Source organism: Puntigrus tetrazona, chromosome 5 (genome assembly GCF_018831695.1).
Source record: "Puntigrus tetrazona isolate hp1 chromosome 5, ASM1883169v1, whole genome shotgun sequence".
NCBI lineage: Eukaryota > Metazoa > Chordata > Actinopteri > Cypriniformes > Cyprinidae > Puntigrus > Puntigrus tetrazona.
Genome location: NC_056703.1, coordinates 8,753,885 through 8,768,790, shown reverse-complemented (window position 1 = coordinate 8,768,790; position 14,906 = coordinate 8,753,885). Strand labels below are relative to the sequence as shown.

The window sequence follows — 14,906 nt, the reverse complement described above, 5'->3', positions numbered from 1 at the left end:
AGGATACACGAAGAAGTCAAAGCACCTGTAAGCAGTTAATTCCGTCACGAATTTATGGTGTTAAAACATCAAAGCCGGGCCACCATGGAGGAGTCTGGGAAATCACCTCTCTAAGCCAAATAAATCCCCACGGAAGAGCCATAGTGGGCTTCTGGGAAACAAAACGGAGGATACTACATGCTGTGACAGAGCTAATTAACCCCTGTGCTGATAGAGGATGAGCTGTTTGACAAGAAACTGTGCCACCTTAAGAGAAACTAAAGTATTTGGATGAGAGCTTGAACTATAACCAAAACCAACAACATCAGCATTTAAAGCATAAGCATCACTTAAATATTTGATTCCTTTTCTCTGATTATTTCTGATTCTAATTGTTGTTATGATTATTTATTATAACATGCTAAGGTTTCACACATGCTGCATGCTGCATGTCTAATTGTAAAATTTAAGCGCTTTGTCCTTTGGTTATTTCCATTGATAATTGTAAAATGGCTATTGGAAGTGTGCCACTGAATATTATTAAATTACATCATTAGAAAATGTAATGTACATGAGGATTAGGTCCAAAATTTATATCCAAACGGTCATTAATGTACACAAAACTGTAGACTACCCAAACCAAAAGTAGCTTAAACATTTTAACCATCTGGATTCAGTCAGATTTACTGAATGGAAAGTATTTGTGTTGCCAGGCAGTGCACGTGGAAAATTATAAGGCTTGGCATAGTTTGGGTGGAAAACTTGTTCCATTATTTGACATTGCATCATAAAAGCTCAAAATATTGTGTTCATTGCTAACATAGCTTTCAAATGCATGGGTTCAATGGGATTTTTAATTTAATGAAATAATTACTTTTGTTCAGCAAGTATGCATTAAAGGGGCAGTTCACCCAAAAATGAAAATTTGATGTTTGTCTGCTTACCCCACAGGGCATCCAAGATGTTGGTGACTATGTTTCTTCGGTAGAACACAAACAAAGATTTTTAACTCAAACCATTGCAGTCTGTAAGGCATATAAGACACTCTAGAGCAGGGGTCTCCAACCTTATTTCATTTGGGAGCTACTTTTTAAAAATAAAAGCGAATGAAAGCTATCAGTGTTATGCAATACTTTAATAACTTAAATATTGTATCAGACCAAACTGTTATTGTTAAAATGTGCTGGAAATATTAAAAAAGTACTGCTACACACTGAAATCATTTTACCAAGTTTTATGAAGCCAAAAAATAAAATTAGCAGCACTATGCACTTTGTGTTTGCATATTCAGTGAAATAAAAACATTAAAAAAGGATGACTGTATTTTAAGCTAACAAAAAATATTCATACTCTAACATCAGTACTCAGAATGAAAAAAAAAAAAAAACATCTGCTCCATAAAGATTTCTACATAAGCTCGATTCAATACTAAAAACTTCAACACTTTTAATAAAAAGGTAGACTATTTTACATTGCCGTTTTAATATTTACAACAACAAATTTGTCTGATTCGTGCACTGGTTTGAACAAAAATATGGTAGACAGAATTTGTAAATATAAAATATATAAAAAAAAAAATATATACATAATTGATATATTTAATTACAATAAATCTGGATGAAAGTGTCTGGTAAACGATTTAAATGCAGATGCAAGATGTGAGATTGAGTTTTTCAAATTGCGACAGTTAAATAAGTGTTTAATGATAATAAGAATATGAAACGGGATAATAAAACAATATTGTCATTTTTTAACTATATTTGATCTAATAAATGCAGACTTGGTGAGCAAAAAGAGACATTTTCTGTTAATTATGGAAAGCAAATATTAAAATATTAGCATTTATATTAATTCATGGAGTATGCGTAAAACTTGAAGACTATTGCTAAACTGGCCCCAGACCCACAGCCACGGAAAGCACCACCGCACTGAATCTTGGCTGATGAAAGAGCTGTTACATGCAGACACGGGAAGACTGAGGGTATGAACCAGCTGGAGTGAGTGGAAGGCTACGTGGTTGCCATGGAGAGAGGAAGTGCTGAGCAACAGACAGGCACAGATACATCGGCTCCCATCGCGGCCGAGAAGAGATCCGGGAAGCGAGTGAGATAAACAGTCATGGGAGAAAAAGCACGAGGGGACATAACAGGCCTTCTGGTGGTTGCAATGTAGATCAATCTCAGGTGTAAGTCTTGAAAAACGCATGAATTTCTCTGAATTTGAAAATGGGTTATCAAGTGTTGATGAAGATTTTGTCCACTTGAGAGACTGACCTGCTTTGCAGATCCACTCCAGGTAGCCGGTCAGCTCTCTCTCGATCTGCTGTTGTCTGCGAAGCTTCAGGAACTCCTGCCTTTTCTCCACGCGCTCTCGCTCCTTTGCAAACTCCCTGTTTGTACAAACGCACATAAACACACACCCATGAACACACTGCACTGCACAGAGGCATCAGGGGAGCTCTATGGCACAGGTCATGTGTATAAGAGCACGAGTGCATCTAGTGATGCATCTACAAAAGCAAATACACCAACTGATAAAACCATAAGATATGTGGTTGTAAAACAAAAGCGAAGGAGATAAATGCACCAAAATGAAACGTTAAAGAAAAAAAAGCAAGTACAAGGTGTGGCATCCACATTTGCAAGAGCAGTAGAAAAAAATCAATGTTTCAGAATCAATAGAAAACAACGGCTAAAAGTCTACAGTTTATGCTTCACTTAAAGCTGAAGAGTGCAATTGCTTTTTAATTGTTAAAATTCCTTCTCCTATCCTAACCTAAAACACAGAGTCAGATACTGTAGTTAAGCCTTTTTTATTGTATATTTATTTTCAAATATAAATACAGGGTGATGCACTACGCTGACTAACTATTGAAGTCTATCTAGATCTGAAGGTTTGTAGATTTCATTAGACATGCTTAAAAAATACACATTAATCATTGTTTCCAGCATCTTTATGGTATATAGCATTAAAAGTCGCAATGGCTTAAGCAACAAAAACTATTTAAATATATTGGCCCAATATTTTTACCGCAGCATCCAAATACAGAGGTTCAGTGGGATTTATAGTTTAAAGAAATTACTACTACTATTCAGCAAGGACGGATTAAATTGACCGAAAGTGAAAGTAAACACATTTATAATGATATGAAAATGTTTTAAAAAAACTGTCACTCATATTAAGCAGCATAACCATTTTCAGCAGTAATAAGGAATGTTTCTTCAACATCAAATCTAAATATTAGAATGTGACACATTTGCTGAAAACACAGGAAATAGAATAATTAAAATATAGTAAAATGTGAAATTAATTATATTGTATTATATGCACCTCTGCCGAATTTGTATTAAAAGTATTTCTTGCACAAATAATCTTATTGACCCCAAAGTTTTTAGCAGTTATATATATATATATATATATATATATATATATATATATATATATATATATATATATATATATATATATATATATATATACAATAAAAATCTGCAGCAGCTATGTGATTTTAAAGACCATGCTGAAAACATACATTAATTAAAAGAAGATAATGGTGCACTTCAGCTTTAAGGACACAAAACAGTGAAATTGCCTAATGCAAAATGGTTGATTAATCTTCTCAAAAGATGTCACAGCCTCACAATTAAACAGAGATCAATCCATTATTCTCAGTAATGCACCTACAGGGCTAGACAGTTTCTCTCATCACAGTATGACAAAACTGTGTAGTGACACCTTGATTAGATATTTAGCCCATAGGTCGAAAAAAAAATTGGCATTTACTGACAAATGGCCATGCATTGCCTGTGAGAGGCATATTGTACCCTGACTTGATTATTAAATGAGTCCCATTCATTTTCATAAGCATTACAGCTTTCTCTGCAACATGATTATGTAGGAGCACATAAGGGGAAAAAAATGCACTGTTTGCGCCCCTTCAGAACCTGCCATCTGTTATCATGCCAATTAGAGGACAGCGTGATGATTGACCGCCATTACTCTTTAACAGGTGTGCAGAGCATACAGAAAGGAGGCGAAAAAAGAGCTGTAAATGTAAAGAACAAAGAAAAAAAGAAAACAAAAGTAGGGTTTACAGAATGTGAGGGATGCAGTGCTCCTGGAAAGAAAATGTGATCGGAGCAGGAAGGGAATGTGAACAGAAAAAAAAACAACTAAAGGGAAAATAATATAGGAAAGCTATACTAGACAGAAAAGAGAGTAAATATTACATTAGACAACGCTGTATGAGAGTAACAGGAAAAAAACAAACAGACTTTTTGGTATTATAGCCAGTGGATTGACATATCCAGCAAAAATGCAAATAAATAACAGCAAAAACGTACATTAATAAACAAATTGGTGTAGAAACAATGTCCACTCAGAAATTGCTAATTGATTTGACAATTAATGTTAAAGAAATGGCAAGTAACACACACTGAAACTCTAACATGGGAATACTAAAAATAGAATTTTCTCCTAAAATGTACTCCATTACCCCTTGTATTACTTACAGCTACTTACAGCTTTTATTACAGTGTGGCTCAAGGAATATGAAACTATAGAACACAACAAATGTGCATTTAGAATAAAGACTTCAATGTATTTTAGTCCACACAATAAAAATCAATGCGATCCTAAAGCAAAATCCCACTGCATCCACTGACAACAAAAATGTAATGTTTTATGTCATGTTCTGTGTTTCACAAAAAAAAAAAAAAAGAAATTCTAAAAGGTTTGGAACAAAATTAATTGACAACACGATTTAAATTGTTTCGGTGAACTATTCATTTAACAACGTGATGCTGCACTAGCACCCAGAACACAACACACGACGTTCTTCAGCAGGATTCCCGTATGACAATGAGGGGAAAATCCTCTTTTTTCCTCCCTGCATTGCAGTGGCAGTGTGACACTGAATGTGTGTACTTGTTGTGAGTGTGTGACAGAAGAGAGGGAATACTAACTACGTGGCACTCTCTCTTTCTCCCTCCCTGACACAAATTGTGACAGAATTTTCATCTTTGGGAGAACCACCCCTTTAAAAACTGATAAAGTCCCCCTGCAGTCACCAAAATGACATATTTGATTTTGTTTTTTTCTTGTGAAAAAAAATCTCTTCATGGCTTAACATGGCTTGAATATATAACGCTAAACCGCTACCTCATTAAATATACACAGAATCATGAATATGCAAATTAGCCCCGCCTCTACTCAATCACAACATCTCAGACTTCCTGCCCCACTTTCTCTCAGTAACATAATGAACAAGCGCTGCACAATGGCAGATGGCGATACTGGGTTAATTCAGCCGTATATGTTTAAACCAGAGACTAAACCAGAGACTAAACCAGAGACGAAGAGGAAGAGTATATGATATATATGATAATAGTAATGACTACATTATCAAACAGCTAATGATGTGGTGCAAACCATGTTTCCATTTACTTTCTCCGACATGCTGACTAAAAATCAGCATCCTTAAGTAGTAGACTGAGCTATAATGCAGTTTTTAAGTGAAAAATGCTCTGCAATGGTATTAACTGATGAATTTTGACACCAAGTAGACATTTAAAACTTGATTTTCACTAAAGGGGCTCTATCTAACATGCTGTAAAATATTATACTTTGTTGGCCACAGTGAAATATTTTAGTTTTAACTCGTGATTTAACTCAATCAATCATTTGTCAGGTAAATGCAGCAGAAGCTGTGCTTCATGGATTAAATGCCACTGGTAATGGGGCTGCTCATGCAGTCGAGGTCAAAGGTTATGGTGGGGTGAGAGAGATCAAGATGAAATGGCTAAGAACTGCCTTCTAGCAGGGTCCCTGCTGCCCTACTACCCACTGAGAATATGAGACGGCTGCCCACCTCTTCTCGAACCCCCCACCCGGGGCAGTCCTTTGTCTCTCCATGAGGCCTAACAGTGGCCTTTTGCTTTGAAGGCCGCGTGGTCAGACAGGTGCACTAACCTCCCGGCCCCCACACACAACCTTAAGAGATCCAACACGCACCACGGCAACCAGTGCATATGATGACTCCTTCACACTTCAACTTCAATTATTATTTTTTTCCTGTTTTCTTTTCTGAACTTTTCTGTTCATTAAAAAGTAATGATTTGGTTTCCATAATTTTCAATGCCATCACAGTAATAAATCATATGCCAGAACATTATGCATTCATTTTATTGACATTTCAGTTAACGTCCAACAACACAATGCAGAGCTAAATTCAAAATACAAGTAAAACATGAGTCTTTTTTGTGTCTTTAAACTTGTATGTATCGTGAAGAACCTCAGGGTTTAATTTGGTTTTGTTTGGGGTTTTTTTGCGAGTCCCATTGACTGCCATTAATATGACTGACAGACTGGTGAAAAAGGGGGAACATTACTTTTAATATATTTTTAAATATATTAAAATAAAAAATACAATGAGCATTAAATACTTATTTTAAAAAATCATACTGACCTCAAACAGTAGTGCATTTTATAAGTATTATGAATTCAGGAAGCTTTATGCTCTCAATATTTGTACACTGCAGAGCCATTTAAAGTAAACTAGCAAAGGGGAAAAAAGGAAAAAAGAAAATGGTGAACAAAAGACCTGCTTTTCTTTCCATAATGTAACATAATATATTATAATGTAATATAATAATATTCAAGACAATTAGACTTCAATAAGTCTAAGCGACAGAAACACAACAACATAACTGCTGCAAAGTCTTCTGGGCGACATTTCACACTTTGCAAGCCTTTGTGATGATTTGGGAGCTGCACAAGCAATCTTGAAGGCACAGTAGTCTTGAACTAGGTTACCATGAGGACTGATAAACAGTTAGAGAGCTCTCACAACACACAAACACAGATAGAATCCCTGTAGGGTAAAAACTGCATAAATATTCTGTCACTTCCGTACACACTGAAACACACGCCCCTGAACGTGCTGTGCACATGAACATTTTCTGGCAGGAGTAACCGTAAAAAAACAAAACGAAAAAATGCAAATCCTCTCAAGAATGTGTCTTTGAGGGCCCGTTTCACCTTTAAAGCTAAAAACAGCTTTAAATGAATAAATTTCACACTGTAAGAGTGGAGACTGATAACATTACTTGAAGGACGATGAGAGAGCATGAAAATTAAGAGAGAACAACAGACAGGGAGAGTGGATGGAGGACTGAAAGAGCGTGTAGGGACGCAGTGGCAAGTTCATCAGTGTTATAGCACACAGAGTTTGATTAATTACAGCAGCGACAATGGACTATTGCTAAAGTCTCATTCTCAGATTTGTCTTTTGTGGGAAAAGATCCGAGCAAACGAATGTCTCCGCTAGAATTTTTAAAGAAATCTCGGTAATGTCTCAAACAATGTTCAAATACAAAAATCAACACACAAAGTTATTTCCCAAAAACACCAAATGCTACCCAAATTAAATGGCTCCATCTTACTGTATGTCAACAATGGTCTTATATTACATATACTTCTGTCTAAAGTCTGGGGTGGATACATTTTTTATTACTTTTGATTCATCAAAATAAACATTTTTGTTTAGATAATATGTGTGTACACTGTATATTTTTATTATGTATATATAAAAACGTGCACATACCATATATACATTTTGAAAATATGCATTTAGATGTATATATTTATATTCATATATTTAAATTATACATATATTAAATGTATAAACATTTTTTATTATATATGTGCAAGTATGTGCACTTATATATGCATAATTCATATACTTAGTATACTGAATATATATTACATTAAACATTTTAATTAAATGATTCATTGCGATTAAATCACTATTTTTTGTGTTTTTGAACATATGTTCACCACAGCTACATTTATTTTATTAAAAACGCATTAAAAACATTTTGAAATATTATTATAGTTAAAAAAACAGTTTTCTTTTTAAATATATTATAAAATGCTATTTATTTCTTTGAAGGCAAAGCTGAATTGTCAATAGCAATTACTCAGTGTCACATGATCAACAAAAATCATTATAATATGATTTGCTGCTTATAAAACACCAGCTGTGCTGCTTATCATTTTTGTGGAAACAGTGATCATTTTTTCAATGTTCTTTGATGAAATGATGCCAAAGATAAAGCATGAAGAGAAAGACTCTCTCCTGTCATTCTGGGATTACTGTACTCCTCAGAGAGAGACCAGCATCACCACGTGAGAATGAATCTTTTCGACTAAAGCCTTGAAAGCAGAGATGTCAAAGGACGTTAGAGTCCCTCTGAAGGAGCAACAATAAATATTGAATGCCACACAAAACAGCGACACAGACGTGAAGAGCCATTCAGTGAAATAGAGTGAACATTAGATTGAGGATTTCCAGGAAATCATAAATTCAAATCCCACCAGCAGCTAGAGTTCACCACAAAGCATTCATCCAGAGACCTTCCATTAAAACAGTGTTTGTGTGTGAGAGAGAGAATAAGGGAAATAGATAGGGAGAGAGAGAGAGAGAGAGAGAGAGAGAGAGAGAGAGAGAGAGAGAGAGAGAGAGAGAGAGAGAGAGAGATAAAGCATGAGGGAAAAATAATGACGCTTTAGTGTGAGGGTGTTATTTATTTTATAGAGAGTGTATGTGGCTTTTGGCTCAATCACAATTGATGGAGGAAAAGCCTAATTGTGACCAACTCTGCATTGGCAAAATAGAGCTGCCTAATCGAATCAAGAAACGGGGCTCTACTGCACTTAGCATTGCTTCTACTCGAGATACACGTAAGCTGTAGGTGAAGAGATTGCAACCTGTAGGACAGAAATTATTTTATGAGGCTTTCAATGGTTTAGGAAAGCCCATTTATTTCAAAAGAGCCCACCTAATGGCTATAAGATGCATCCCTTGAATAATTTTAAAGGAACGCTATTCTTTCCTATGTTTGCTTCCTATATAAGCATTAAACTGTTACTGTATGCTTTGTACTGGTTCCAATTTGTTTGTTTGTATTGCATTTATGTGTGCAGCCAAACAAGATCGTAAATTATAAAAGGTGAACGATTCATTTAGTGGTTCGCTTGCAATTCGCCTCCCTTTATATGGACGATCATATAACAACACTCCAAGCCAAAAATTCCTTTCAACTCATGGATTGAAATCTGAATTAAATGCAAATGATAGGAAAATACTCAACTAATTTCAAAGGAATAGGAATTCAAAGCAATAATGAGAATATTTTTTTTACTTATTCATTTGAATTAATTATGATTGTTTTCAATGAGTTATAATTTAGCACCTTATGTTTTTGGAAATAACCCATAGGTTGCATGATAATACATTTATAGACAATACGTGCTGAATTAAATTTAAGTATAATTTATGCTGCAATTAAATTATTATAATTTTTTAAGAATTTACTTTCAAGAAGTATTTTTAAGGCACTTTTTGAGAATCCTGAAAAAGTTTACTTGCATGTGTACAACACAGAGTTCCAAAAAAAATTCCCACGCAGTTGGGACTAATTCGATGACTCTGATTTCAGACTCACCCTGACAGCACACCCAGAACCAAGTTGAGCATGAAGAAAGAGCCGATGATGATGAGTGGGATGAAGTAGAGCCAGTTCCAGGTGTTCCCTGAGGCATCGTTGGCCTGCAATGAGACAGACGTAATGAGAGTAGGAGCAGAAGTACAGAGAGAAATAAACATCAGAAGAACCCGAAGGAGATCAAATCTCCATAGCTTTCTCTTGAACCCCCCATCCCTCAATAACAGCCCCAGCTCTTTAACACCTTTTACAATAACACATCCTATCTACACAGCCATAGTCCTTCTTATTGTCCAAGTAATTGCTTTTTGCAGAGATCCCAGGGTAAAAAAAAGAATGTGAAATGCAATCTACTGGTCATCGCTCTGTAAAGAAAATCATTTTAGACTAGTGAGTGACGCTGACAGAATTACTCTTTGATTCACCAGCATATACAACACCGGGCCAAACATAAAGTGTTTATGAGGCATGCTAAGAGAAGATTTCTCCTAGCGCCTATTCATTCGCAAATTGCTCTAACATATTGTCTGTAATTGTTAGGGGATCATGAAGAATGCTGATTCAGCAGACACATACAGATCCTTAAACCCCCTCTACTCTCTTACACAGCTGTTTCTAAGGCAACCGGCTCATCGTGCCTACCTCTGTCCCTTTATCTCTCTTGCTTTAGCTTTAAAATTGCATTTTTGGCAAGAGCAGTAAAGCAGTCGGAGCCAAATTCCATTGCTGCATCTCCACTCCTCTGAGTATTACGTTTATTACAGCACTGTAGGGAATTTGTGTGACTGACTTTTTCTTAATTATAATTTATTTATTACTGCTAAAGTCTATATCGGTAACCGTTTCACGCAACCCGAATGAAAGATGACGGCACAATAGCATGTCTATAGCCAAACATTTTTGTTTAAAATGAACAGATTCTAAACCAAGTCCAGAGCAGGGTGGGTTGCCAGATATTGCCATCCTTGTAATCTTAAAAAGGAATTGTAGCGATTCATATTTTAAAACTGGATGAACGCCATCTGACATCAGGAAAAAAAAAAGAGACAGCAATGAAACAGTTTCATCTCATTCGGAGGGTGGGTGAAACAATGGTGGATCGCCTACACTTCCTCTAAAGCCTGAAAATTGTCTTGACATACTAAATGAATATGTGCTCAGTAGCCAAAATGCATGACATTGTCTCAGTGGTCTGGTGGGTTAGATGTTTTCTGTAGCCCTTGCTACACAGGTTTGTGTTCCCTCGAGTGATATGGGAATTGAAGGAATGCTGAACACAGTCTTTTATAAGATTACCACAATAATGACAGGAGCATCTGCTAACCAGACACGAGAGACAATATAATGGTTAACAACTTAACCTGGGCCAATTATCCAGTGCTTCCATTCCAACTTCATTACCACATTTTGTGAGGTGTGAATACATCTGCTCTTAAAATGTCAAACAATACACAAATTAGGGCTAGGCAGTATGGCCAGAAATAAAAAAATAAAAAAATAGGCCAAATGGCGATATACAGTATCCATGTTCATTTGGATTAATTTTTTATTTTACATCCTGTCTAATGCCGTCCAGTAAAACAATGTTAATATTAAAAACAAAAATAGTGAACGTAAACATGTGGGCTATATATTATGTGCAAACAGGGTTAAAAGTACATTACATTACAACAAAAAAAATGCTTTTTAAAACAGAAGTTAATTTTGAATGACTAAAGACATATTTTTGGCATGTTATGCTTTTATTATGATATGCTAGTGTAGACGAGACAGGAAGTGAAGTGGGAGAGAGGCAGGGGGTCGGGAAAGGTCCTAAAGGGCCCATAACGCAACAGCATCATATGACAAAATTCTAAAAACTAAAATTATAAATAAAAACAAAAGTCACTTTATCATAAAAATACACTTACTTCTACACTTAAGTTTAAAACTTTATATATGGCACATTTATACATTGATTTAGTTATTATTGCACTCCGTCTGTTTGGTTCACAGTGTAGCTTAAGTTAAGTGAAAAGTGACGCGACTTGTGGCCAGGTATGGTGACCCATACTTGAAATTCGTGCTCTGCCCATCCAAAGTGCACACACACAGCAGTGAACACACACACACACATACACACACACTGTAAACACACACACAGAGCAGGTTACAGGTCTCACTCTCTATCCATTAGGTCAAGGCTCTCACCACTGAAGGGGTGGGAAGAAGTCAGAAATTCAGCAGGAGGCTCATCAACTCCTTACAGTAAAATGGACATATTTCCATGACCTCCTAACATTTACAGATGGAGAATATACCAGAGGAAAAGCCGCTTTAAACTATACATGTCTTACTATATCTTACGAGTTGAAGCCTTTAATATCAACCAGGTCTAATGTTTAAGACAAATTAGATTATGCCTCCTCCCTGCAGCAGCTCATTCACATTGTATTAAACTACTATAGACCTATAACGACATAAACTGTATTGCCTCATTCACTGTATACTGTACAGTAACTCCAATGTATTTTCTCTATGAATATGATATGCATGCATTGATTAATGATTACCTAATTAAAAGATCATATTTTTATCTCTCTCTCTCTCTCTCTCTCTCTCTCTCTATATATATATATATATATATATATATATATATATATATATATATATATATATATATATATATATATATAGCAAAAGATAATAATTGGGACAGCACTACTTTATGCGCATGCAGCCTGAGAAAATCAGTTACAGCAAATACATTTGAAAAGGCCCATAAACTACAAGTACAAAAAAATCTGAATTTCAGTGAAATGTGAGCATATCAAAGCAAGATGTGGAATCTGAGCATAATACAACTGTGATAAATGTGGTAATCGAGTTCTCAGTAATGCACTGGGGCATGAATAAATAAAGCTACGTTACTATTTATTGTTTCGCTGCGTACATATGCTGCTGTTGTGTTTGTTGACATCTTCAACTATTTGTCATATGGAAAAATCACGACTGTTCTTTCACCGTTCACTGTAAAACTAAATATGAAATACATCTGCAAAACGGCTAGTAGCTAATACTGTGGCACCTCTATCCTTTACACACTTCTCCAGACATTTATGTGTAAATGAAACAAAAATGAACAAGAATGGCCTATAATACATTCAGAGACAGCATACGAACAAAGAGGCTGTAATCAAATTCCTGTGAGTGTGCTTCTCATCCCACTAAAGACAATTAGAGATTTGATTCATTTCCTATGACTGCACTGTCATTAATGAGACACAGCAAAGCCTAAAGGGACAAACCAATTGAGCAAAATGCTTCTCTTAGTTGGCATTATTGTTTCTTTTAATGTCTATTTCTTACCCTTAACTTTAATTAGTGAGACAGAGCTGTGCTGGGTGTGATCACATTTAAGATTGATATGCAAATTTTCACAAAGAAAATTTTTCAATAAATATTTCACATTTTGGAATTTTGAAAAGTAAAAATGATTAAATAAATAAATAAATATAATAGATGCATTTATGTTATGCCGTTCGACAGTTTAGGGTTTTCACCAAAGCTGACCAAATTTATCTGATTAAAATACGGTAAAAATAAGAGACTCTTAAATAAGGGTTTTAAATACTATTACAGTTTCTATGATAATTAAATAATAATAATAATAATAATAACAATAAGTAATAAAATAATAATATAAAAATAAAAATTTTTAAAGCTATATTTGAAAAGCCATTAGTCTAGTCTTTAGTGTCACATTTGCTCGAAAAACATTTCTGCTTATTATCAATTTTTAAAACAATCGCTTTATATTTTTATAGGAATCATAATACATTTTTTCTCAGAAAGCTCAAAAGAACAGCATTTGTTTAAAATTATACATTTCTGTTACATTAAAAATGTCCTTAAAAATGTCACCTTTAATTAATACACCCTTGCTGAAAAAAAAAGTATAATTTGTTTGCTTGTTTATTTTTTCATTCAATATTGACTCAGTATTTGACTTGTTTTTTGATGCTTCTTAAAGCAATCATATTATTAGCTGAGAAACATGTTACCAAACTGTTGAAATCAATATAACATCAAATATCCTGTGCGAAAAGTAATGGTGGGGAATAATTACTTTCTTCTTACAGTATGTACATAGTCCCAAATCAATCAATCATGAGTTTCAATTACCTTTTAACATGCTCTTTTAGTGGGTAGCGTACTACGTAGGCAGTAGAAAGAGAAGCAGTTTTGGTACAGGGCTGCTGATGCAGAATGTCTACAGAGAATTGAAGAGCACAGAGGATGAGGAAGAACGGATACTAGCCTCTAATTTTCCACTGATGTAAAGTTCTAGTGTCTGGGATAATCAGATTATCTCTAAGAGAGCCAAGGTCTGGATGGCAAGATCTAGAAACATTCATCTGTCATTAGACCTCTCATCAAGGACCCCGGAGGACTGAAAGCCCAGTGTGCAGAAGAACACTTAAGGAGGATGTCGTCTTATAGGAGGAGAAAAACAGAAACAGTGTGTTGTTGCTCGAGGGAGCAGCCATCCAGCGGTCATTACGCTCATAATTGCAACAGACTGTAAAACAATCTACATTCTGTCCGAAGCCAAAGCTACAAAACAAAATGGCTATTTTACTAACTTAAATAATGCAATCTGCAAAAGAAATCCGAAAAAAGCAAAAAAATAAATACATTTCACTCCCAACCTCACACATACTGGGAGATTGAGTGCAGTACGAATGAAGGGGTTTATTTTATAGGTGAATGTTCTTCCAGTAAACCACAAGACCAGACAGGACTTGGCACACTCCTGTGGATCCAAACATGATCCATCTTTGCTCCCTGTGGGACTATTTTTAAACATTTAACAGCAGATTGATCAATAGGGCTATCGCACTAACAATGCTGAATGCCAGGGAACACGGTCACCATATACCACACAGATCACCCTGTCGGCTGAGTGACTGTACAGCATCACAAGGCCACCTCGTAGATGCTACTGTTTAAAGTGCAACGGAGATACACAGTGTCACACAAACAAAGTCAAAGAGTGATGGGGGAAACCAGAAGAAACATTACTGTGCTTGGATTCAAACTTTTAAGGACCACAATAAAAAAAAAAAAAAAAATATATATATATATATATATATATATATATATACAGTTTTACTAGTAGTCCACTGTACGAAAAAAATTTTGAGTATAATATGTCATTTTAGACTTTATTTTGCTATCCAATTAAAGGAGCTACGTTGTTGTGCATTCACTTATATCAAAATGATACCTTCTGTGTGTGAATAATTTATTAATTAAATTATTTAATAATTCATTGTTTAAAAAAATAATAATAATTTTTGATTTGACTATGTATGTGTGTATATATATATATATATATATATATATATATATATATATATATATATATATATATATATA

General features: G+C 35.0%; 1 protein-coding gene across 23 annotated transcripts in view; it reads right to left on the bottom strand.

Annotated features, from left to right (window-relative positions):
* Positions 1-14,906, bottom strand: part of cacna1ba (calcium channel, voltage-dependent, N type, alpha 1B subunit, a) — a 90,818-nt gene that overhangs the window by 47,217 nt on the left and 28,695 nt on the right. For all 23 annotated transcript variants that reach the window (XM_043239613.1, XM_043239607.1, XM_043239599.1 and 20 more), the window contains exons 7-8: positions 9,486-9,589; positions 2,253-2,368 (exon numbers count right to left, since the gene is read on the bottom strand). In XM_043239613.1, coding sequence (XP_043095548.1) covers positions 2,253-2,368; positions 9,486-9,589 — 220 coding nt within the window. The remainder of the gene's footprint in view (positions 1-2,252; positions 2,369-9,485; positions 9,590-14,906) is intronic.